General features: G+C 41.0%; 3 protein-coding genes across 3 annotated transcripts; 1 reads left to right on the forward strand and 2 right to left on the reverse strand.

Moving 5' to 3' along the window:
- The first annotated feature begins 38 nt into the window (after nt 1-38).
- On the forward strand, nt 39-11,579 carry LOC148097140 (uncharacterized). Its single transcript, XM_087833279.1, has 13 exons — nt 39-88; nt 171-242; nt 655-730; nt 840-934; nt 1,082-1,157; nt 1,867-1,961; nt 2,111-2,186; nt 2,307-2,416; nt 2,573-2,813; nt 9,313-9,407; nt 9,555-9,630; nt 9,908-10,030; nt 10,865-11,579. The coding sequence occupies exons 1-13, from the start codon at nt 39-41 to the stop codon at nt 11,393-11,395; spliced, it is 1,716 nt and encodes a 571-aa protein (XP_087689405.1). The 3' UTR covers nt 11,396-11,579.
- Nucleotides 11,580-13,663: 2,084 nt separating this feature from the next.
- Nucleotides 13,664-16,805, reverse strand: LOC148097141 (gem-associated protein 2-like). Its single transcript, XM_087833280.1, has 8 exons — nt 16,765-16,805; nt 15,968-16,007; nt 15,237-15,326; nt 15,020-15,079; nt 14,755-14,871; nt 14,288-14,332; nt 14,125-14,193; nt 13,664-13,885 (listed from the first exon to the last, which is right to left on the reverse strand). The coding sequence occupies exons 1-8, from the start codon at nt 16,803-16,805 to the stop codon at nt 13,664-13,666; spliced, it is 684 nt and encodes a 227-aa protein (XP_087689406.1).
- Nucleotides 16,806-21,641: 4,836 nt separating this feature from the next.
- Nucleotides 21,642-23,221, reverse strand: LOC148097142 (gem-associated protein 2-like). Its single transcript, XM_087833154.1, has 5 exons — nt 23,172-23,221; nt 22,542-22,749; nt 22,192-22,302; nt 21,971-22,029; nt 21,642-21,781 (listed from the first exon to the last, which is right to left on the reverse strand). Exons 2-5 carry the CDS (start codon nt 22,596-22,598, stop codon nt 21,742-21,744), a joined length of 267 nt encoding a protein of 88 aa, XP_087689280.1. The 5' UTR covers nt 22,599-22,749; nt 23,172-23,221; the 3' UTR covers nt 21,642-21,741.

Genomic DNA, 23,221 nt, shown 5'->3' on the forward strand with positions numbered 1-23,221 from the left:
GAGTGAAGCATTTCTCCGACTGAAAACGACACGTCCAGATGAACAGAATCAGCTTTCTTGGAGTTTCTTTGTGTCTCTCCAAAAAAAGGTAGAATAAATTATTTCATTTAAATTTTATTTAAAAATTCAGTCTGTGCATTTCTAAAGTTTTCCTCTTTGTCCTCTCACAGACGCAGTCTCTCAGACATGGGAAGCGGCGGCCCTCCTGCCAAGCAAAGGGACATCGAAGGAGCCCTGCTAAGGTGAGATCTCGACTTGAAATATAATATAGTGATTGGGTAGTTTCTAGTTTTGGAGCTTGTGTAACACATTTTACCTGAAACCCTTCATTAATATTAAGATTATTTAACAAGTGTAAGAAAATATGGTTCTTGTTTGGGGGGGGGGTATTTCTGCACATGTAAATTTAAGTAAGTAAAATTTATTTATATAGCGCTTTTCACAGATAAAAATCACAAAGTGCTTTACAACACAGGAAATGGGAATATAAAAACAATATAACAGTAAATAAAACAATGTAAAACAATAAAACTATAAAACAGCATAAGAAGAGGCATTATTTTTAATTAATTCTCAGCTTTCTGTAAGTTTTTTTCCTTGTCTTGATTTCAAAGTACCATCTCTTATGAGTATTTGATCTTTGTGTGGCTGCAGGCTGGCAGGGGACCAGAGGGCCAGGAGGGACATGCGTCACGACAGCGACGCAGAGGATGACGATGATGTCAAAAAGGTAATTTTGTCAAAAACACTTGATCAGTATTTGCTTTCTCACAGTGGATTCTTTTTTCCTGCTTTGAAGTGATAAAAATCCTAACATTTGCTTCTTGTCCTTCCTTCAGCCGGCGTTGCAGTCGTCTGTAGTAGCTACCTCCAAAGAGAGAACGTGCCGAGATCTCATTCAGGACCAAACCATGGATGAGAGGGGCAAACAGAGGTAGCTCTTAAACTCTAGATTTACATTCAGAGTTGGTTACTAAATAGTCTGAGCCATGATTGGTTTAATTTCATCTGGCAAATGGCAAATCGTGTCTACAGCTGAGATTTAAGTGTGTGATGGTGTTGTTTGTGTTGTCTTGGTCAGGAATCGGCGCATGTTCGGCCTGCTCATGGGGACCCTGCAGAAATTCAAGGAGGAGTCAAATGTCTCTTCAGAAAAGGTGAGGAATAGATTCATCTTTTGCTTGTTTTTTTTTTTTTGTTTGTTTGTTTTTTTTTGTGTCCCGTTTGGATCTTTAGCCATCAGAATTGTTGTCTTAAGGCCAAGAAGGATGCCAAGCGGATTTATTTTACCAAGTGGATCATCATGGCCTTGGTCCATTTGATTGACCTTTATTATAATTATGAATTTATTTTATTTTCGGTTGCTACAAATGGGACAGATATGACTGGGGGATAGGACAGGGAGAAAGAATGAAAGAAAGAGAGGGAGAGAAAGAAAACCAGAGGGGAGAAGAGATGGTGAGAAAGGGGAGAAGAAAGAAAGAAAAACAAACAAAACACCTGGATCACCTGTATGGAGAAAAAAAAAACAGAAGAGAAAGCAAACAAAAAAAAGAGCAACATAATAAATACAGCACCATCACAATAAACTAGCTAGCAGTAGATAGCAGTAGATACTAAATATTAAACATTATATTGTGCAGCATGCAAGATAGACAGCGCACAATGTGCTTTGAGGCAGCAGCCAAGAAAGGTGTAGTCCGCGTCTGTGTACACCCGTGTCTACACCTGTGTGGAGCAGCATGCTTGTATTCCAGCAGCATGCTTGTATTCCAGTATTTCAGTATTTGCTTTCTCACAGTGGATTTTTTTTTCCTGCTTTGAAGTGATAAAAATCCTAACATTTGCTTCTTGTCCTTCCTTCAGCCGGCGTTGCAGTCGTCTGTAGTAGCTACCTCCAAAGAGAGAACGCGCCGAGATCTCATTCAGGACCAAACCATGGATGAGAGGGGCAAACAGAGGTAGCTCTTAAACTCTAGATTTACATTCAGAGTTGGTTACTAAATAGCCTGAGCCATGATTGGTTTAATTTCATCTGGCAAATGGCAAATCGTGTCTACAGCTGAGAATTAAAAGTGTGTGACGGTGTTGTTTGTGTTGTCTTGGTCAGGAATCGGCGCATGTTCGGCCTGCTCATGGGGACCCTGCAGAAATTCAAGGAGGAGTCAAATGTCTCTTCAGAAATGGTGAGGAATAGATTCATCCTTTGCTTGGTTATGAGAACAGTATTAAGTATTAAGTCTGTTTTTGTAGCTAGAATGATGGGAAATGTAAAATCAATTTCTTTTCTTTTCCCCCATCCAAAGCAAGAGGAGTGGACCAGCCACAATAATCACCTGGTGAAATACATTCGCACAAAGACCAAGCCTCATATCTTCTACCTGCCTGGAAAGGCAGAAGGAGAGGATCAGAAGAAGTGAGACAAAGAGGGTAGTCCAGAGTCAGAGGAGATGGAGGTAGAGCAGGCAGTAGAGGAGGAGGACAGGGGTAAGGATGTAGGGGTAGAGATGGAACGTAAGCAGGGGCCCACAGATCTCCAGGACAGCAAGCCCTCTGAACCAGCTGTAAGCAGCCAGGAAGCCGAAAACACCAGCCATCAGCCCGAGCCCAGCCACGCTGCTGAGGAACCAGCAGCAGAGTCTCCTGTGAGCCACGGGGCATCTAAAACCCCAGAACCCCAGTCAGCCCCTAGTGTGCCTGCACAAGTGTCCACAGTCCCTGGCTCTAAGGTCCAGGACTCCACAGTTGACAGACAGGCAGTGGAGGGGAAATCCCAGGAGGAACCCCCACAAAAACTACCTGCTTCCCAGGAGGTCCCTGTTACTGCCCCAGCTAAGGAGGACGGCGGCAGAGGGAGAAAGAAGGAAAAGGAATCGAGGAAAGGCCGCAGTCGCAGTAACAGCTCTTCCTCTTCCTCCTCTGGCTCCTCCTCCTCTTTTTCATCTTAAGCATGATGAAGAGGCTGGGCTCTTGATGGTTATGGTAGATGTGGTCATTCACATACATTACTTTTGTTTCGTGTTGTTGTGACAACGCTGTTTATTCCCATTTATTTCCACTGTTTTCAACAATGTCAAGTGTGATTTGCTCAAATACTGGATTGAAACTTTTTTTTGCTGGGGGTGGGGTTAATGACTGATAATCTGCTTCAAAATAAAGTTGAAGTAGTGAAAATATGCTTGTTTGTGTGAATTCTTATTTTTGTTGCTTTTATTTATTTTTAATACATCACACTTTTCACTTCATTGCACAGTTCAGGCAAAAAAAGATCTTCAAAATACAAGTTATACTTTCCTAAGGATGTGCGAAGCACCAACAGTGGTTAAGTTCAAATACATGTACTACAAAGACACAATCATGCTTATTTTAATGGCGTGGAACTGAATTAGTTTTCAAGCATGTAGTTGAACCCTGAAGATGTTTGATCTAGTCAATCTCTCTTTATTTATACAGAGCCAAATCACAACAACATCTGCCTATAGGCACCTTATATTGTAAGATAGATCCTACAATAATACATACAGAAAAACTCAACAATGATATGACCCCCTATGAGCAAGCACTTTGGTGACAGTGGGAAGGAAAAACTCCCTTTTAACAGGAAGAAACCATCTGCAGAACCAGGCTCAGGGAGGGGCGGGGCCATCTGCTGCGACTGGTTGCGGTGAGAGAAGGGATAAAAGACAGATCTGGTGTATTTTGTGGGTAACCAGCCCTAAAATGCAAAAACTCATTGGGAGTGACCAACACAAGTGGAGCAAAAAAGGCAAGCCTGAGATGGTCTGGGGGTGTGCAGAGGAGGGATAGTGTATATAGTGGGTCGAGGTAGATGTTGAAGGCTGAGCTGCAAAGCAGGAGGAAATCCGGGAGACCTCAAGGGAAGATTGATGGATGTAGTGAAGGAAGACCTACAGAGACATGACAATCTGTCATGCCCTACAAAACATGCAGAACTGAGCACAAACTATGTCCATGTTGTTTCATTTATTGATTTATTAGAAACGTTTTTTTAAAGATTATGGGAATTTTTTTTTTTAATTAGGAACCCAAGTTTACCTGATTGGATTTGTCATTGCAGTATATTTGGTTCCACTGTCTATCCATGAGGAATTGTCATGTCTAAAGTCATTCTTAAATTGTCATTTTTAAAGAATCTATTTGACATGATCACAAGGGCTTGATGACCAGAAAAAGTGTAATTAGCTTGAGAAAAGAAGGCAACAAGACTTCTTTATGGTTGTGAAGATTTCTTTAACAGGGGGGGAGTTCCAGGTACTAAACACTTAGTGGGGCATTATGCCCCTGAGGGTCGTTGATACACTATTGATCACAAGTCATCTCAAGTCAAGGTGAGAGTCATTGTCACCTGGGATTAAGGATGAAACCAGTGTGTGAGGCCTTGCCCCACCCTATCATGAGCTGTTAAGGTCACTTGAGGCAATGTGTGAAGAGGGGATTAAAGCACCTGGGACTGTATTGTAGGTGGCTGATAGCTGGAGTCGTTAGCCACCACACCTGTTCAATGATGGTTGTTCACAACAGACATGGCCATAAAAATGACCTGGATGACTGAGAAGCTGCATACACATGATCAGCAATGATGTCCACACACACACACAGCGTTTTCTTACAAATCACAGATAATAGAAAACTTTTATTTAGAGCTAAATTACACACATATAAACGCACAAAGAAAAGCATAAAGCTGTTTGAAAAAAGTAGCCCTGATCCTGCTGCATGTGCTCGTAGTCCCCGCAGTCCTCTGTGCAGGTAACCAAATACCTTACAAATAAAAACAAATGTGTTTTTGTAATCCAGTCTCTTTGTTTTCAACTTGAGCTTTCACCGCAGCCAGACTTAACAATATGATCCTCCATATGTTGGTGAGGTTAAACAGATCAGGTTGGCTTCACTCCTGCTGATCTGCCAGATCATTCTGTTCAAAGTACCTGCAGTAAAAATAAAAGGAAGTGAGTATAACTGCATCCTCTGTACACATCCAGACAGCAATATCATGGTATCATCACCCTGAACAATTTAGACACTGGTGGTAAAAAAACAAACAAACAAACAAAAAAACATTTAAGGGTTTTTTCTTTACACAGAGTTCCATATAAGAAAAATACAGAGAACCTTACCTGGCAACAAGACAGATGAGCAGGTTGAGGGCGGGCAGTTTATCATCTTCCTGGCTGTCCTGTGAAGTCATGCAAGCAGGGAAAAGACTATCAGAGTAAATAAAATCCCATCAAATCTCAACAAAGAACGAGAAAAACATGGCCGGCTGTGGCCGTTACAAGCATGGAGTGATAGCACATAGAGATAGTGCTTTACAGGAGATGGTAGGATTGTGGCCTACCAGCGTGCTGCGGAGCTGGGCGCATCTCCGGGCGAGCTGTCTGATGGATGAGTGAGCTTCAGGCAACAGAGGCTTTTCCAAGCAGGCCAATAAAGCATACAACCAGCGCCCCTGGAACAAGAAGATAGACTGCAAACTCAAGTATTTCACAATAACTGCAGCCAATAAACCATCACCTTCTATATCTGAAACATAAGGCAGAAGCTGAAGAAATGTTTGGTTTCATGATATCTGTGCAGAATGCATTCATAGTCAGCTCATATCTATCTTGAATGCAACACAGGATGACTATAAATGTGTGTGGAGTTCGGAACCAGCATAAAAATGTGGCTCTAATACATCAAACTCACCAACTGTGGAACAAATTCTCGTTCCTCGAACCAGCCGATGAGGATTTCCAACACCATCAGCACTGTGGACTGTAGACAGGTGGGGAAACACAAACACACACATCTTCTAATCAGGCTTTGACTGGTTTAGAACATCTTGAATGTCTATAGAGGGATCGTTTACCTGGTTTAGCCTGCTAAACCAGGTAAACGATGCTTAGGAAGGGAGGGAACCCCATCTGAACAGATAGAGAGATGCTGAGGTAAATAGAGCAGTACACATTTTGGATCTGAAAAGTAATGCCGATGCTGAAGTGCTTTCACTCTAAATAAAAACACTTCCGTTTACATAGAAATCTGTGGAAAAATAGCCCACAACTCCCTGATGACTCAGTCACTAGTTTCAGCTCACACTGAATACAACATGAAGTGATTTTTTATTTTATTTTTGGCATTATCAGGAAGACTTTCAATCACAGGCTGTTACTTGTAAGTGTGTGGTTTCAGGTCCAGTTTCAGTGCTCAGTTGGAGGCTTTGCGACAAAACCTCATTAACCAATGGGTGATAGATGTGACCGACAACTTCTTTACTGTCAAAAAATCTTACAGATTGTATTCATGATGACACAAAACATTGAGATCTAGCCATTACATATATAACCTTGCTATAGTCCAGTGCTGGCTGTGGTTCTGCATCTGTGTGGGAGGATGAAGTGCCCAGATAGACCTTCTCTCCTAAACAAAACCTCTTCCAACCCTCCTCATCCGTTAGCTTTGGCTGTAACATACAAATACGAGCATACATAAAATTTTAATATAAATTCTGTTTTTAAGTTTGCCTCTTGGAGAAAGACAAAGTATTTATTTGGTTATTAGAGGAAAGCATTGCATGCTGAAGCATTAAAATTTACACATTATCACATTACCATCAGCACGTTGTCATCTAGAGTCTGGCTGGTCCAGTGTTTCCTGTGCCTTGTGATACTCTATAGGAAAAAAAATGTTGTAAATGTAAACAAAAGTTCATAAATTGTCAAATATCCATTTGTACAAATTTGTGTGGATTTGGACCTACAAAAGGTTTTATTGAATTCTGTTAAGCTGTGCTATCGTATAATATCATAACAGCAAAAAGGCTCTTACCTGTCTGACTTCAGAGAAATTGCTGACTTGTTGTTGTTGCCATCTTAGACTTGGGGAGAAACCCACTGGAGCAGCATGACACCCTGCTACCTAAAAACCAGAAAACAACCCCAAAAAAAATGTAACTGAGAAATAATCAGAACAGATGAAGCATTACTGAAATGTATTTTGTTTTATTTTGTATAGCATCTTCTTTTTTTTGCTAAATGAACTTCTGTATACTGTTAACATGATCAACGTAAAAATTGAACGCAGCACAACATTTTTCAGAGCCTATCATTCATTTCTAACTGTGCAGTGAAAACTATGAAAAGATATTTAGAAAGATTCAGTTGTTCAGAAGTTTCCATCCACTCATCGTGGGTATGAATGTTTTGACCCTTTGTGGATTACAGAAAATCAAAAGTAAATTAAAACTTGTGCACCCAATTCTTGTTTTTCAAGGTTATTGAAGTGAATGCTTTAAAATCATTCCATCCTGAAAAAAATGAAAAATTCAAAGAAATCATTTAAAAGCCCAACATTATGAGGACATTCACGCCCATGATGAGTTGGACTGACTGCTCACATCAAGGTAAAAATACTTGAAATACTTTGATTTGCAGACACCACAGAGTAACAAAGCTAATGAACCCTCTCACTATCAAGGTCAGGGCTTTGTAATTTCCTTTAATTTGTCATACATCTGCAGCATCAACCGGTCTCAATACATTTGCCTCTCAGTTTACTCACAGATGCATTCACTGTTTGCTTCTTCCTTAGTTTAACCCATCTCGAAAAAAAAGAGCTTTAGATTTTCAACTTTACTGTGTGATCTGAAAAGTATGTACAACAGTACTTCACCCCCCCGCCCCCGCCCCCCTCTTCCACATTGTATTAAATGTGAGATTTGGCGTCACGTCACTTCTTAAATAAGCCTTGTTTTGAAGGTTTGAACTGGTTTGTTGCTGGTTACAGAATGCAAGGCGTAGTTTATGACCATTTGTACAATAGCACACTTATAATCATATTGATTCCATCAGTTAGACATTAAAAGGGGGAATTGTTGTGCTTTTCTTTTTTCATATTAACGGCTATGGGGAAGTTAATTATCAGAAGCAGAAACTATATAACTTTCACTAAGTAAGTAGCTTGGTTTACAAACTGTAATGGACTGAGAAGCTGCCCCATTTTGCAGGATAATTTGCCTTGGGTGTTTTGTTTTGTTTTTAAATGTGAACCATCCACACCCACTATAGCCAAGTCCAAGAACAAAAACATAGAGTTGGAGATAAATGTTAATCACATTTGTCTATGATGTTTTTATCATTCAGTCTGTAAAGGAACCACTGGTGTTTCAGTTAAATGTTCAAAGAGGGTTTGAAAATGGTTGTTTTTGTCTTGATGCATGCTCAATCGTCCAAGTAATTAAATCCCAGGAAGCTGATTGTTCATCAGGGCGTTGTTTTTAGTGGGCGAAACTTTTGCCCGCTCATTCAAGTGATTTAATATGCAAAGTGCTATGACCACTTAAGGACAATGAAACTGACTTCAGGGCCCATTGTTGGTCCTTAACGGTAGTTTCAGTCATTATGCAAATAAACAGTTTAAAAGGTTGGGGAAACCTATGGTCAGCTCAGTCTGAGCTCAGTCACTTGGATTAGTGAAGCATTTCTGCGACTGAAAACGACACGTCCAGATGAACAGAATCAGCTTTCTTGGAGTTTCTTTGTGTCTCTCCAAAAAAAGGTAGAATAAATTATTTCATTTAAATTTTATTTAAAAATTCAGTCTGTGCATTTCTAAAGTTTTCCTCTTTGTCCTCTCACAGACGCAGTCTCTCAGACATGGGAAGCGGCGGCCCTCCTGCCAAGCAAAGGGACATCGAAGGAGCCCTGCTAAGGTGAGATCTCGACTTGAAATATAATATAGTGATTGGGTAGTTTCTAGTTTTGGAGCTTGTGTAACACATTTTACCTGAAACCCTTCATTAATATTAAGATTATTTAACAAGTGTAAGAAAATATGGTTCTTGTTTGGGGGGGGGGGGTATTTCTGCACATGTAAATTTAAGTAAGTAAAATTTATTTATATAGCGCTTTTCACAGATAAAAATCACAAAGTGCTTTACAACACAGGAAATGGGAATATAAAAACAATATAACAGTAAATAAAACAATGTAAAACAATAAAACTATAAAACAGCATAAGAAGAGGCATTATTTTTAATTAATTCTCAGCTTTCTGTAAGTTTTTTTCCTTGTCTTGATTTCAAAGTACCATCTCTTATGAGTATTTGATCTTTGTGTGGCTGCAGGCTGGCAGGGGACCAGAGGGCCAGGAGGGACATGCGTCACGACAGCGACGCAGAGGATGACGATGATGTCAAAAAGGTAATTTTGTCAAAAACACTTGATCAGTATTTGCTTTCTCACAGTGGATTCTTTTTTCCTGCTTTGAAGTGATAAAAATCCTAACATTTGCTTCTTGTCCTTCCTTCAGCCGGCGTTGCAGTCGTCTGTAGTAGCTACCTCCAAAGAGAGAACGTGCCGAGATCTCATTCAGGACCAAACCATGGATGAGAGGGGCAAACAGAGGTAGCTCTTAAACTCTAGATTTACATTCAGAGTTGGTTACTAAATAGCCTGAGCCATGATTGGTTTAATTTCATCTGGCAAATGGCAAATCGTGTCTACAGCTGAGATTTAAGTGTGTGATGGTGTTGTTTGTGTTGTCTTGGTCAGGAATCGGCGCATGTTCGGCCTGCTCATGGGGACCCTGCAGAAATTCAAGGAGGAGTCAAATGTCTCTTCAGAAAAGGTGAGGAATAGATTCATCTTTTGCTTGTTTTTTTTTTTTGTGTGTTTGTTTTTTTTTTGTGTCCCGTTTGGATCTTTAGCCATCAGAATTGTTGTCTTAAGGCCAAGAAGGATGCCAAGCGGATTTATTTTACCAAGTGGATCATCATGGCCTTGGTCCATTTGATTGACCTTTATTATAATTATGAATTTATTTTATTTTCGGTTGCTACAAATGGGACAGATATGACTGGGGGATAGGACAGGGAGAAAGAATGAAAGAAAGAGAGGGAGAGAAAGAAAACCAGAGGGGAGAAGAGACGGTGAGAAAGGGGAGAAGAAAGAAAGAAAAACAAACAAAACACCTGGATCACCTGTATGGAGAAAAAAAAAAACAGAAGAGAAAGCAAACAAAAAAAAGAGCAACATAATAAATACAGCACCATCACAATAAACTAGCTAGCAGTAGATAGCAGTAGATACTAAATATTAAATATTATATTGTGCAGCATGCAAGATAGACAGCGCACAATGTGCTTTGAGGCAGAAGCCAAGAAAGGTGTAGTCCGCGTCTGTGTACACCCGTGTCTACACCTGTGTGGAGCAGCATGCTTGTATTCCAGTATTTCAGTATTTGCTTTCTCACAGTGGATTTTTTTTCCTGCTTTGAAGTGATAAAAATCCTAACATTTGCTTCTTGTCCTTCCTTCAGCCGGCGTTGCAGTCGTCTGTAGTAGCTACCTCCAAAGAGAGAACGCGCCGAGATCTCATTCAGGACCAAACCATGGATGAGAGGGGCAAACAGAGGTAGCTCTTAAACTCTAGTTTTACATTCAGAGTTGGTTACTAAATAGCCTGAGCCATGGTTGGTTTAATTTCATCTGGCAAATCGTGTCTACAGCTGAGAATTAAAAGTGTGTGATGGTGTTGTTTGTGTTGTCTTGGTCAGGAATCGGCGCATGTTCGGCCTGCTCATGGGGACCCTGCAGAAATTCAAGGAGGAGTCAAATGTCTCTTCAGAAAAGGTGAGGAATAGATTCATCCTTTGCTTGGTTATGAGAACAGTATTAAGTATTAAGTCTGTTTTTGTAGCTAGAATGATGGGAAATGTAAAATCAATTTCTTTTCTTTTCCCCCATCCAAAGCAAGAGGAGTGGACCAGCCACAATAATCGCCTGGTGAAATACATTCGCACAAAGACCAAGCCTCATATCTTCTACCTGCCTGGAAAGGCAGAAGGAGAGGATCAGAAGAAGGGAGACAAAGAGGGTAGTCCAGAGTCAGAGGAGATGGAGGTAGAGCAGGCAGTAGAGGAGGAGGACAGGGGTAAGGATGTAGGGGTAGAGATGGAACGTAAGCAGGGGCCCACAGATCTCCAGGACAGCAAGCCCTCTGAACCAGCTGTAAGCAGCCAGGAAGCCGAAAACACCAGCCATCAGCCCGAGCCCAGCCACGCTGCTGAGGAACCAGCAGCAGAGTCTCCTGTGAGCCACGGGGCATCTAAAACCCCAGAACCCCAGTCAGCCCCTAGTGTGCCTGCACAAGTGTCCACAGTCCCTGGCTCTAAGGTCCAGGACTCCACAGTTGACAGACAGGCAGTGGAGGGGAAATCCCAGGAGGAACCCCCACAAAAACTACCTGCTTCCCAGGAGGTCCCTGTTACTGCCCCAGCTAAGGAGGACGGCGGCAGAGGGAGAAAGAAGGAAAAGGAATCGAGGAAAGGCCGCAGTCGCAGTAACAGCTCTTCCTCTTCCTCCTCTGGCTCCTCCTCCTCTTTTTCATCTTAAGCATGATGAAGAGGCTGGGCTCTTGATGGTTATGGTAGACGTGGTCATTCACATACATTACTTTTGTTTCGTGTTGTTGTGACAACGCTGTTTATTCCCATTTATTTCCACTGTTTTCAACAATGTCAAGTGTGATTTGCTCAAATACTGGATTGAAACTTTTTTTTGCTGGGGGTGGGGTTAATGACTGATCATCTGCTTCAAAATAAAGTTGAAGTAGTGAAAATATGCTTGTTTGTGTGAATTCTTATTTTTGTTGCTTTTATTTATTTTTAATACATCACACTTTTCACTTCATTGCACAGTTCAGGCAAAAAAAGATCTTCAAAATACAAGTTATACTTTCCTAAGGATGTGCGAAGCACCAACAGTGGTTAAGTTCAAATACATGTACTACAAAGACACAATCATGCTTAATGGCGTGGAACTGAATTAGTTTTCAAGCATGTAGTTGAACCCTGAAGATGTTTGATCTAGTCAATCTCTTTTTATTTATACAGAGCCAAATCGCAACAACATCTGCCTATAGGCACCTTATATTGTAAGATAGATCCTACAATAATACATACAGAAAAACTCAACAATGATATGACCCCCTATGAGCAAGCACTTTGGTGACAGTGGGAAGGAAAAACTCGCTTTTAACAGGAAGAAACCATCTGCAGAACCAGGCTCAGGGAGGGGCGGGGCCATCTGCTGCGACTGGTTGCGGTGAGAGAAGGAAGAAGGGATAAAAGACAGAGATCTGGTGTATTTTGTGGGTAACCAGCCCTAAAATGCAAAAACTCATTGGGAGTGACCAACACAAGTGGAGCAAAAAAGGCAAGCCTGAGATGGTCTGGGGGTGTGCAGAGGAGGGATAGTGTATATAGTGGGTCGAGGTAGATGTTGAAGGCTGAGCTGCAAAGCAGGAGGAAATCCGGGAGACCTCAAGGGAAGATTGATGGATGTAGTGAAGGAAGACCTACAGAGACATGACAATCTGTCATGCCCTACAAAACATGCAGAACTGAGCACAAACTATGTCCATGTTGTTTCATTTATTGATTTATTAGAAACGTTTTTTTAAAGTGTACCTGATTGGATTTGTCATTGCAGTATATTTGGTTCCACTGTATATCCATGAGGAATTGTCATGTCTAAAGTCATTCTTAAATTGTCATTTTTAAAGAATCTATTTGACATGATCACAAGGGCTTGACGACCAGAAAAAGTGTAATTAGCTTGAGAAAAGAAGGCAACAAGACTTCTTTATGGTTGTGAAGATTTCTTTAACAGGTGGGGAGTTCCAGGTACTAAACACTTAGTGGGGCATTATGCCCCTGAGGGTCGTTGACACACTATTGATCACAAGTCATCTCAAGTCAAGGTGAGAGTCATTGTCACCTGGGATTAAGGATGAAACCAGTGTGTGAGGCCTTGCCCCACCCTATCATGAGCTGTTAAGGTCACTTGAGGCAATGTGTGAAGAGGGGATTAAAGCACCTGGGACTGTATTGTAGGTGGCTGATAGCTGGAGTCGTTAGCCACCACACCTGTTCAATGATGGTTGTTCACAACAGACATGGCCATAAAAATGACCTGGATGACTGAGAAGCTGCATACACATGATCAGCAATGATGTCCACACACACACACACCGTTTTCTTACAAATCACAGATAATAGAAAACTTTTATTTAGAGCTAAATTACACACATATAAACGCACAAAGAAAAGCATAAACCTGTTTGAAAAAAGTAGCCCTGATCCTGCTGCATTTGCTCGTAGTCCCCGCAGTCCTCTGTGCAGGTAACCAAATACCTTACAAATAAAAACAAATGTGTTTTTGTAATCCAGTCTCTTTGTTTTCGAATTTCAGCTTTCACCGCAGCCAGACTTAACAATATGATCCTCCATATGTTGGTGAGGTTAAACAGATCAGGTTGGCTTCACTCCTGCTGATCTGCCAGATCATTCTGTTCAAAGTACCTGCAGTAAAAATAAAAGGAAGTAAGTATAACTGCGTCCTCTGTACACATCCAGACAGCAATATCATGGTATCATCACCCTGAACAATTTAGACACTGGTGGTAAAAAAACAAACAAACAAACAAAAAAACATTTAAGGGTTTTTCTCTACACAGAGTTCCATATAAGAAAAATACAGAGAACCTTACCTGGCAACAAGACAGATGAGCAGGTTGAGGGCGGGCAGTTTATCATCTTCCTGGCTGTCCTGTGAAGTCATGCAAGCAGGGAAAAGACTATCAGAGTAAATAAAATCCCATCAAATCTCAACAAAGAACGAGAAAAACATGGCCGGCTGTGGCCGTTTCAAGCATGGAGTGATAGCACATAGAGATAGTGCTTTACAGGAGATGGTAGGATTGTGGCCTACCAGCGTGCTGTGGAGCTGGGCGCATCTCCGGGCGAGCTGTCTGATGGATGAGTGAGCTTCAGGCAACAGAGGCTTTTCCAAGCAGGCCAATAAAGCATACAACCAGCGCCCCTGGAACAAGAAGATAGACTGCAAACTCAAGTATTTCACAATAACTGCAGCCAATAAACCATCACCTTCTATATCTGAAACATAAGGCAGAAGCTGAAGAAATGTTTGGTTTCATGATATCTGTGCAGAATGCATTCATAGTCAGCTCATATCTATCTTGAATGCAACACAGGATGACTATAAATGTGTGTGGAGTTCGGAACCAGCATAAAAATGTGGTGCTAACACATCAAACTCACCAACTGTGGAACAAATTCTCGTTCCTCGAACCAGCCGATGAGGATTTCCAACACCATCAGCACTGTGGACTGTAGACAGGTGGGGAAACACAAACACACACATCTTCTAATCAGGCTTTGACTGGTTTAGAACATCTTGAATGTCTATAGAGGGATCGTTTACCTGGTTTAGCCTGCTGATGATGCTTAGGAAGGGAGGGAACCCCATCTGAACAGACAGAGAGATGCTGAGGTAAATAGAGCAGTACACATTTTGGATCTGAAAAGTAATGCTGATGCTGAAGTGCTTTCACTCTAAATAAAAACACTTCCGTTTACATAGAAATCTGTGGAAAAATAGCCCACAACTCCCTGATGACTCAGTCACTAGTTTCAGCTCACACTGAATACAACATGAAGTGATTTTTTATTTTATTTTTGGCATTATCAGGAAGATTTTCAATCACAGGTTGTTACTTGTAAGTGTGTGGTTTCAGGTCCAGTTTCAGTGCTCAGTTGGAGGCTTTGCGACAAAACCTCATTAACCAATGGGTGATAGATGTGACCGACAACTTCTTTACTGTCAAAAAATCTTACAGATTGTATTCATGATGACACAAAACATTGAGATCTAGCCATTACATATATAACCTTGCTATAGTCCAGTGCTGGCTCTGGTTCTGCATCTGTGTGGGAGGATGAAGTGCCCAGATAGACCTTCTCTCCTAAACAAAACCTCTTCCAACCCTCCTCATCCGTTAGCTTTGGCTGTAACATACAAATACGAGCATACATAAAATTTTAATATAAATTCTGTTTTTAAGTTTGCCTCTTGGAGAAAGACAAAGTATTTATTTGGTTATTAGAGGAAAGCATTGCATGCTGAAGCATTAAAATTTACACATTATCACATTACCATCAGCACGTTGTCATCTAGAGTCTGGCTGGTCCAGTGTTTCCTGTGCCTTGTGATACTCTAAAGGAAAAAAAATGTTGTAAATGTAAACAAAAGTTCATAAATTGTCAAATATCCATTTATACAAATTTGTGCGGATTTGGACCTACAAAAAGTTTTAGTGAATTCTGTTAAGCTGTGCTATTGTATAATATCATAACAGCAAAAAGGCTCTTACCTGTCTGACTTCAGAGAAATTGCTGACTTGTTGTTGTTGCCATCTTAGACTTGGGGAGAAACCCACTGGAGCAGCATGACACCCTGCCACCTAAAAACCAGAAAACAACCCAAAAAAAATGTAACTGAGAAATAGTCAGAACAGATGAAGCATTACTGAAATGTATTTTGTTTTATTTTGTATAGCATCTTCTTTTTTTTGCTAAATGAACTTCTGTATACTGTTAACATGATCAACGTAAAAATTGAACGCAGCACAACATTTTTCAGAGCCTATCATTCATTTCTAACTGTGCAGTGAAAACTATGAAAAGATATTTAGAAAGATTCAGTTGTTCAGAAGTTTCCATCCACTCATCGTGGGTATGAATGTTTTGACCCTTTGTGGATTACAGAAAATCAAAAGTAAATTAAAACTTGTGCACCCAATTCTTGTTTTTCAAGGTTATTGAAGTGAATGCTTTAAAATCATTCCATCCTGAAAAAAATGAAAAATTCAAAGAAATCATTTAAAAGCCCAACATTATGAGGACATTCACGCCCATGATGAGTTGGACTGACTGCTCACATCAAGGTAAAAATACTTGAAATACTTTGATTTGCAGACACCACAGAGTAACAAAGCTAATGAACCCTCTCACTATCAAGGTCAGGGCTTTGTAATTTCCTTTAATTTGTCATACATCTGCAGCATCAACCGGTCTCAATACATTTGCTTCTCAGTTTACTCACAGATGCATTCACTGTTTGCTTCTTCCTTAGTTTAACCCATCTCGAAAAAAAAGAGCTTTAGATTTTCAACTTTACTGTGTGATCTGAAAAGTATGTACAACAGTACTTCACCCCCCCGCCCCCGCCCCCCTCTTCCACATTGTATTAAATGTGAGATTTGGCGTCACGTCACTTCTTAAATAAGCCTTGTTTTGAAGGTTTGAACTGGTTTGTTGCTGGTTACAGAATGCAAGGCGTAGTTTATGACCATTTGTACAATAGCACACTTATAATCATATTGATTCCATCAGTTAGACATTAAAAGGGGGAATTGTTGTGCTTTTCTTTTTTCATATTAACGGCTATGGGGAAGTTAATTATCAGAAGCAGAAACTATATAACTTTCACTAAGTAAGTAGCTTGGTTTACAAACTGTAATGGACTGAGAAGCTGCCCCATTTTGCAGGATAATTTGCCTTGGGTGTTTTGTTTTGTTTTTAAATGTGAACCATCCACACCCACTATAGCCAAGTCCAAGAACAAAAACATAGAGTTGGAGATAAATGTTAATCACATTTGTCTATGATGTTTTTATCATTCAGTCTGTAAAGGAACCACTGGTGTTTCAGTTAAATGTTCAAAGAGGGTTTGAAAATGGTTGTTTTTGTCTTGATGCATGCTCAATCGTCCAAGTAATTAAATCCCAGGAAGCTGATTGTTCATCAGGGCGTTGTTTTTAGTGGGCGAAACTTTTGCCCGCTCATTCAAGTGATTTAATATGCAAAGTGCTATGACCACTTAAGGACAATGAAACTGACTTCAGGGCCCATTGTTGGTCCTTAACGGTAGTTTCAGTCATTATGCAAATAAACAGTTTAAAAGGTTGGGGAAACCTATGGTCAGCTCAGTCTGAGCTCAGTCACTTGGATGAGTGAAGCATTTCTCCGACTGAAAACGACACGTCCAGATGAACAGAATCGGCTTTCTTGGAGTTTCTTTGTGTCTCTCCAAAAAAAGGTAGAATAAATTATTTCATTTAAATTTTATTTAAAAATTCAGTCTGTGCATTTCTAAAGTTTTCCTCTTTGTCCTCTCACAGACGCAGTCTCTCAGACATGGGAAGCGGCGGCCCTCCTGCCAAGCAAAGGGACATCGAAGGAGCCCTGCTAAGGTGAGATCTCGACTTGAAATATAATATAGTGATTGGGTAGTTTCTAGTTTTGGAGCTTGTGTAACACATTTTACCTGAAACCCTTCATTAATATTAAGATTATTTAACAAGTGTAAGAAAATATGGTTCTTGTTTGGGGGGGGGGGGGGGGGGGGGGGGGGGGGTATTTCTGCACATGTAAATTTAAGTAAGTAAAATTTATTTATATAGCGCTTTTCACAGATAAAAATCACAAAGTGCTTTACAACACAGGAAATGGGAATATAAAAACAATATAACAGTAAATAAAACAATGTAAAACAATAAAACTATAAAACAGCATAAGAAGAGGCATTATTTTTAATTAATTCTCAGCTTTCTGTAAGTTTTTTTCCTTGTCTTGATTTCAAAGTACCATCTCTTATGAGTATTTGATCTTTGTGTGGCTGCAGGCTGGCAGGGGACCAGAGGGCCAGGAGGGACATGCGTCACGACAGCGACGCAGAGGATGACGATGATGTCAAAAAGGTAATTTTGTCAAAAACACTTGATCAGTATTTGCTTTCTCACAGTGGATTCTTTTTTCCTGCTTTGAAGTGATAAAAATCCTAACATTTGCTTCTTGTCCTTCCTTCAGCCGGCGTTGCAGTCGTCTGTAGTAGCTACCTCCAAAGAGAGAACGTGCCGAGATCTCATTCAGGACCAAACCATGGATGAGAGGGGCAAACAGAGGTAGCTCTTAAACTCTAGATTTACATTCAGAGTTGGTTACTAAATAGCCTGAGCCATGATTGGTTTAATTTCATCTGGCAAATGGCAAATCGTGTCTACAGCTGAGATTTAAGTGTGTGATGGTGTTGTTTGTGTTGTCTTGGTCAGGAATCGGCGCATGTTCGGCCTGCTCATGGGGACCCTGCAGAAATTCAAGGAGGAGTCAAATGTCTCTTCAGAAAAGGTGAGGAATAGATTCATCTTTTGCTTGTTTTTTTTTTTTGTGTGTTTGTTTTTTTTTTGTGTCCCGTTTGGATCTTTAGCCATCAGAATTGTTGTCTTAAGGCCAAGAAGGATGCCAAGCGGATTTATTTTACCAAGTGGATCATCATGGCCTTGGTCCATTTGATTGACCTTTATTATAATTATGAATTTATTTTATTTTCGGTTGCTACAAACGGGACAGATATGACTGGGGGATAGGACAGGGAGAAAGAATGAAAGAAAGAGAGGGAGAGAAAGAAAACCAGAGGGGAGAAGAGACGGTGAGAAAGGGGAGAAGAAAGAAAGAAAAACAAACAAAACACCTGGATCACCTGTATGGAGAAAAAAAAAAACAGAAGAGAAAGCAAACAAAAAAAAGAGCAACATAATAAATACAGCACCATCACAATAAACTAGCTAGCAGTAGATAGCAGTAGATACTAAATATTAAATATTATATTGTGCAGCATGCAAGATAGACAGCGCACAATGTGCTTTGAGGCAGAAGCCAAGAAAGGTGTAGTCCGCGTCTGTGTACACCCGTGTCTACACCTGTGTGGAGCAGCATGCTTGTATTCCAGTATTTCAGTATTTGCTTTCTCACAGTGGATTTTTTTTCCTGCTTTGAAGTGATAAAAATCCTAACATTTGCTTCTTGTCCTTCCTTCAGCCGGCGTTGCAGTCGTCTGTAGTAGCTACCTCCAAAGAGAGAACGCGCCGAGATCTCATTCAGGACCAAACCATGGATGAGAGGGGCAAACAGAGGTAGCTCTTAAACTCTAGTTTTACATTCAGAGTTGGTTACTAAATAGCCTGAGCCATGGTTGGTTTAATTTCATCTGGCAAATCGTGTCTACAGCTGAGAATTAAAAGTGTGTGATGGTGTTGTTTGTGTTGTCTTGGTCAGGAATCGGCGCATGTTCGGCCTGCTCATGGGGACCCTGCAGAAATTCAAGCAGGAGTCAAATGTCTCTTCAGAAAAGGTGAGGAATAGATTCATCTTTTGCTTGGTTATGAGAACAGTATTAAGTATTAAGTCTGTTTTTGTAGCTAGAATGATGGGAAATGTAAAATCAATTTCTTTTCTTTTCCCCCATCCAAAGCAAGAGGAGTGGACCAGCCACAATAATCGCCTGGTGAAATACATTCGCACAAAGACCAAGCCTCATATCTTCTACCTGCCTGGAAAGGCAGAAGGAGAGGATCAGAAGAAGGGAGACAAAGAGGGTAGTCCAGAGTCAGAGGAGATGGAGGTAGAGCAGGCAGTAGAGGAGGAGGACAGGGGTAAGGATGTAGGGGTAGAGATGGAACGTAAGCAGGGGCCCACAGATCTCCAGGACAGCAAGCCCTCTGAACCAGCTGTAAGCAGCCAGGAAGCCGAAAACACCAGCCATCAGCCCGAGCCCAGCCACGCTGCTGAGGAACCAGCAGCAGAGTCTCCTGTGAGCCACGGGGCATCTAAAACCCCAGAACCCCAGTCAGCCCCTAGTGTGCCTGCACAAGTGTCCACAGTCCCTGGCTCTAAGGTCCAGGACTCCACAGTTGACAGACAGGCAGTGGAGGGGAAATCCCAGGAGGAACCCCCACAAAAACTACCTGCTTCCCAGGAGGTCCCTGTTACTGCCCCAGCTAAGGAGGACGGCGGCAGAGGGAGAAAGAAGGAAAAGGAATCGAGGAAAGGCCGCAGTCGCAGTAACAGCTCTTCCTCTTCCTCCTCTGGCTCCTCCTCCTCTTTTTCATCTTAAGCATGATGAAGAGGCTGGGCTCTTGATGGTTATGGTAGACGTGGTCATTCACATACATTACTTTTGTTTCGTGTTGTTGTGACAACGCTGTTTATTCCCATTTATTTCCACTGTTTTCAACAATGTCAAGTGTGATTTGCTCAAATACTGGATTGAAACTTTTTTTTGCTGGGGGTGGGGTTAATGACTGATCATCTGCTTCAAAATAAAGTTGAAGTAGTGAAAATATGCTTGTTTGTGTGAATTCTTATTTTTGTTGCTTTTATTTATTTTTAATACATCACACTTTTCACTTCATTGCACAGTTCAGGCAAAAAAAGATCTTCAAAATACAAGTTATACTTTCCTAAGGATGTGCGAAGCACCAACAGTGGTTAAGTTCAAATACATGTACTACAAAGACACAATCATGCTTAATGGCGTGGAACTGAATTAGTTTTCAAGCATGTAGTTGAACCCTGAAGATGTTTGATCTAGTCAATCTCTTTTTATTTATACAGAGCCAAATCGCAACAACATCTGCCTATAGGCACCTTATATTGTAAGATAGATCCTACAATAATACATACAGAAAAACTCAACAATGATATGACCCCCTATGAGCAAGCACTTTGGTGACAGTGGGAAGGAAAAACTCCCTTTTAACAGGAAGAAACCATCTGCAGAACCAGGCTCAGGGAGGGGCGGGGCCATCTGCTGCGACTGGTTGCGGTGAGAGAAGGAAGAAGGGATAAAAGACAGAGATCTGGTGTATTTTGTGGGTAACCAGCCCTAAAATGCAAAAACTCATTGGGAGTGACCAACACAAGTGGAGCAAAAAAGGCAAGCCTGAGATGGTCTGGGGGTGTGCAGAGGAGGGATAGTGTATATAGTGGGTCGAGGTAGATGTTGAAGGCTGAGCTGCAAAGCAGGAGGAAATCCGGGAGACCTCAAGGGAAGATTGATGGATGTAGTGAAGGAAGACCTACAGAGACATGACAATCTGTCATGCCCTACAAAACATGCAGAACTGAGCACAAACTATGTCCATGTTGTTTCATTTATTGATTTATTAGAAACGTTTTTTTAAAGTGTACCTGATTGGATTTGTCATTGCAGTATATTTGGTTCCACTGTATATCCATGAGGAATTGTCATGTCTAAAGTCATTCTTAAATTGTCATTTTTAAAGAATCTATTTGACATGATCACAAGGGCTTGACGACCAGAAAAAGTGTAATTAGCTTGAGAAAAGAAGGCAACAAGACTTCTGTATGGTTGTGAAGATTTCTTTAACAGGTGGGGAGTTCCAGGTACTAAACACTTAGTGGGGCATTATGCCCCTGAGGGTCGTTGATACACTATTGATCACAAGTCATCTCAAGTCAAGGTGAGAGTCATTGTCACCTGGGATTAAGGATGAAACCAGTGTGTGAGGCCTTGCCCCACCCTATCATGAGCTGTTAAGGTCACTTGAGGCAATGTGTGAAGAGGGGATTAAAGCACCTGGGACTGTATTGTAGGTGGCTGATAGCTGGAGTCGTTAGCCACCACACCTGTTCAATGATGGTTGTTCACAACAGACATGGCCATAAAAATGACCTGGATGACTGAGAACCTGCATACACATGATCAGCAATGATGTCCACACACACACCGTTTTCTTACAAATCACAGATAATAGAAAACTTTTATTTAGAGCTAAATTACACACATATAAACGCACAAAGAAAAGCATAAACCTGTTTGAAAAAAGTAGCCCTGATCCTGCTGCATTTGCTCGTAGTCCCCGCAGTCCTCTGTGCAGGTAACCAAATACCTTACAAATAAAAACAAATGTGTTTTTGTAATCCAGTCTCTTTGTTTTCAACTTGAGCTTTCACCGCAGCCAGACTTAACAATATGATCCTCCATATGTTGGTGAGGTTAAACAGATCAGGTTGGCTTCACTCCTGCTGATCTGCCAGATCATTCTGTTCAAAGTACCTGCAGTAAAAATAAAAGGAAGTAAGTATAACTGCATCCTCTGTACACATCCAGACAGCAATATCATGGTATCATCACCCTGAACAATTTAGACACTGGTGGTAAAAAAACAAACAAACAAACAAAAAAACATTTAAGGGTTTTTTCTTTACACAGAGTTCCATATAAGAAAAATACAGAGAACCTTACCTGGCAACAAGACAGATGAGCAGGTTGAGGGCGGGCAGTTTATCATCTTCCTGGCTGTCCTGTGAAGTCATGCAAGCAGGGAAAAGACTATCAGAGTAAATAAAATCCCATCAAATCTCAACAAAGAACGAGAAAAACATGGCCGGCTGTGGCCGTTTCAAGCATGGAGTGATAGCACATAGAGATAGTGCTTTACAGGAGATGGTAGGATTGTGGCCTACCAGCGTGCTGCGGAGCTGGGCGCATCTCCGGGCGAGCTGTCTGATGGATGAGTGAGCTTCAGGCAACAGAGGCTTTTCCAAGCAGGCCAATAAAGCATACAACCAGCGCCCCTGGAACAAGAAGATAGACTGCAAACTCAAGTATTTCACAATAACTGCAGCCAATAAACCATCACCTTCTATATCTGAAACATAAGGCAGAAGCTGAAGGAATGTTTGGTTTCATGATATCTGTGCAGAATGCATTCATAGTCAGCTCATATCTATCTTGAATGCAACACAGGATGACTATAAATGCGTGTGGAGTTCGGAACCAGCATAAAAATGTGGTGCTAACACATCAAACTCACCAACTGTGGAACAAATTCTCGTTCCTCGAACCAGCCGATGAGGATTTCCAACACCATCAGCACTGTGGACTGTAGACAGGTGGGGAAACACAAACACACACATCTTCTAATCAGGCTTTGACTGGTTTAGAACATCTTGAATGTCTATAGAGGGATCGTTTACCTGGTTTAGCCTGCTGATGATGCTTAGGAAGGGAGGGAACCCCATCTGAACAGACAGAGAGATGCTGAGGTAAATAGAGCAGTACACATTTTGGATCTGAAAAGTAATGCTGATGCTGAAGTGCTTTCACTCTAAATAAAAACACTTCCGTTTACATAGAAATCTGTGGAAAAATAGCCCACAACTCCCTGATGACTCAGTCACTAGTTTCAGCTCACACTGAATACAACATGAAGTGATTTTTTATTTTATTTTTGGCATTATTAGGAAGATTTTCAATCACAGGTTGTTACTTGTAAGTGTGTGGTTTCAGGTCCAGTTTCAGTGCTCAGTTGGAGGCTTTGCGACAAAACCTCATTAACCAATGGGTGATAGATGTGACCGACAACTTCTTTACTGTCAAAAAATCTTACAGATTGTATTCATGATGACACAAAACATTGAGATCTAGCCATTACATATATAACCTTGCTATAGTCCAGTGCTGGCTCTGGTTCTGCATCTGTGTGGGAGGATG

This window comes from Neolamprologus brichardi, chromosome 19 (assembly GCF_056152115.1).
Source record: "Neolamprologus brichardi isolate AB-2024 chromosome 19, ASM5615211v1, whole genome shotgun sequence".
NCBI classification, from domain to species: Eukaryota; Metazoa; Chordata; class Actinopteri; order Cichliformes; family Cichlidae; genus Neolamprologus; species Neolamprologus brichardi.

Coding starts and splice junctions, on each gene's coding strand:
- LOC148097140 (XM_087833279.1), top strand. CDS start 39: ATGAACAGAATCAGCTTTCTTGGAGTTTCTTTGTGTCTCTCCAAAAAA. Junction 2,187..2,306: donor CAAATGTCTCTTCAGAAATG/GTGAGGAATAGA, acceptor CCCCATCCAAAG/CAAGAGGAGTGGACCAGCCA. Junction 2,417..2,572: donor GAAGGAGAGGATCAGAAGAA/GTGAGACAAAGA, acceptor AGCTGTAAGCAG/CCAGGAAGCCGAAAACACCA.
- LOC148097141 (XM_087833280.1), bottom strand. CDS start 16,805: ATGACTGAAACTACCGTTAAGGACCAACAATGGGCCCTGAA. Junction 14,872..15,019: donor TAGATGACAACGTGCTGATG/GTAATGTGATAA, acceptor TGTATGTTACAG/CCAAAGCTAACGGATGAGGA. Junction 14,194..14,287: donor TCATCAGCAGGCTAAACCAG/GTAAACGATCCC, acceptor ACCTGTCTACAG/TCCACAGTGCTGATGGTGTT.
- LOC148097142 (XM_087833154.1), bottom strand. CDS start 22,598: ATGGTGTTGGAAATCCTCATCGGCTGGTTCGAGGAACGAGAATTTGTT. Junction 22,030..22,191: donor CCCAGCTCCGCAGCACGCTG/GTAGGCCACAAT, acceptor ATGACTTCACAG/GACAGCCAGGAAGATGATAA. Junction 21,782..21,970: donor CTCATCTGTCTTGTTGCCAG/GTAAGGTTCTCT, acceptor TTTTTACTGCAG/GTACTTTGAACAGAATGATC.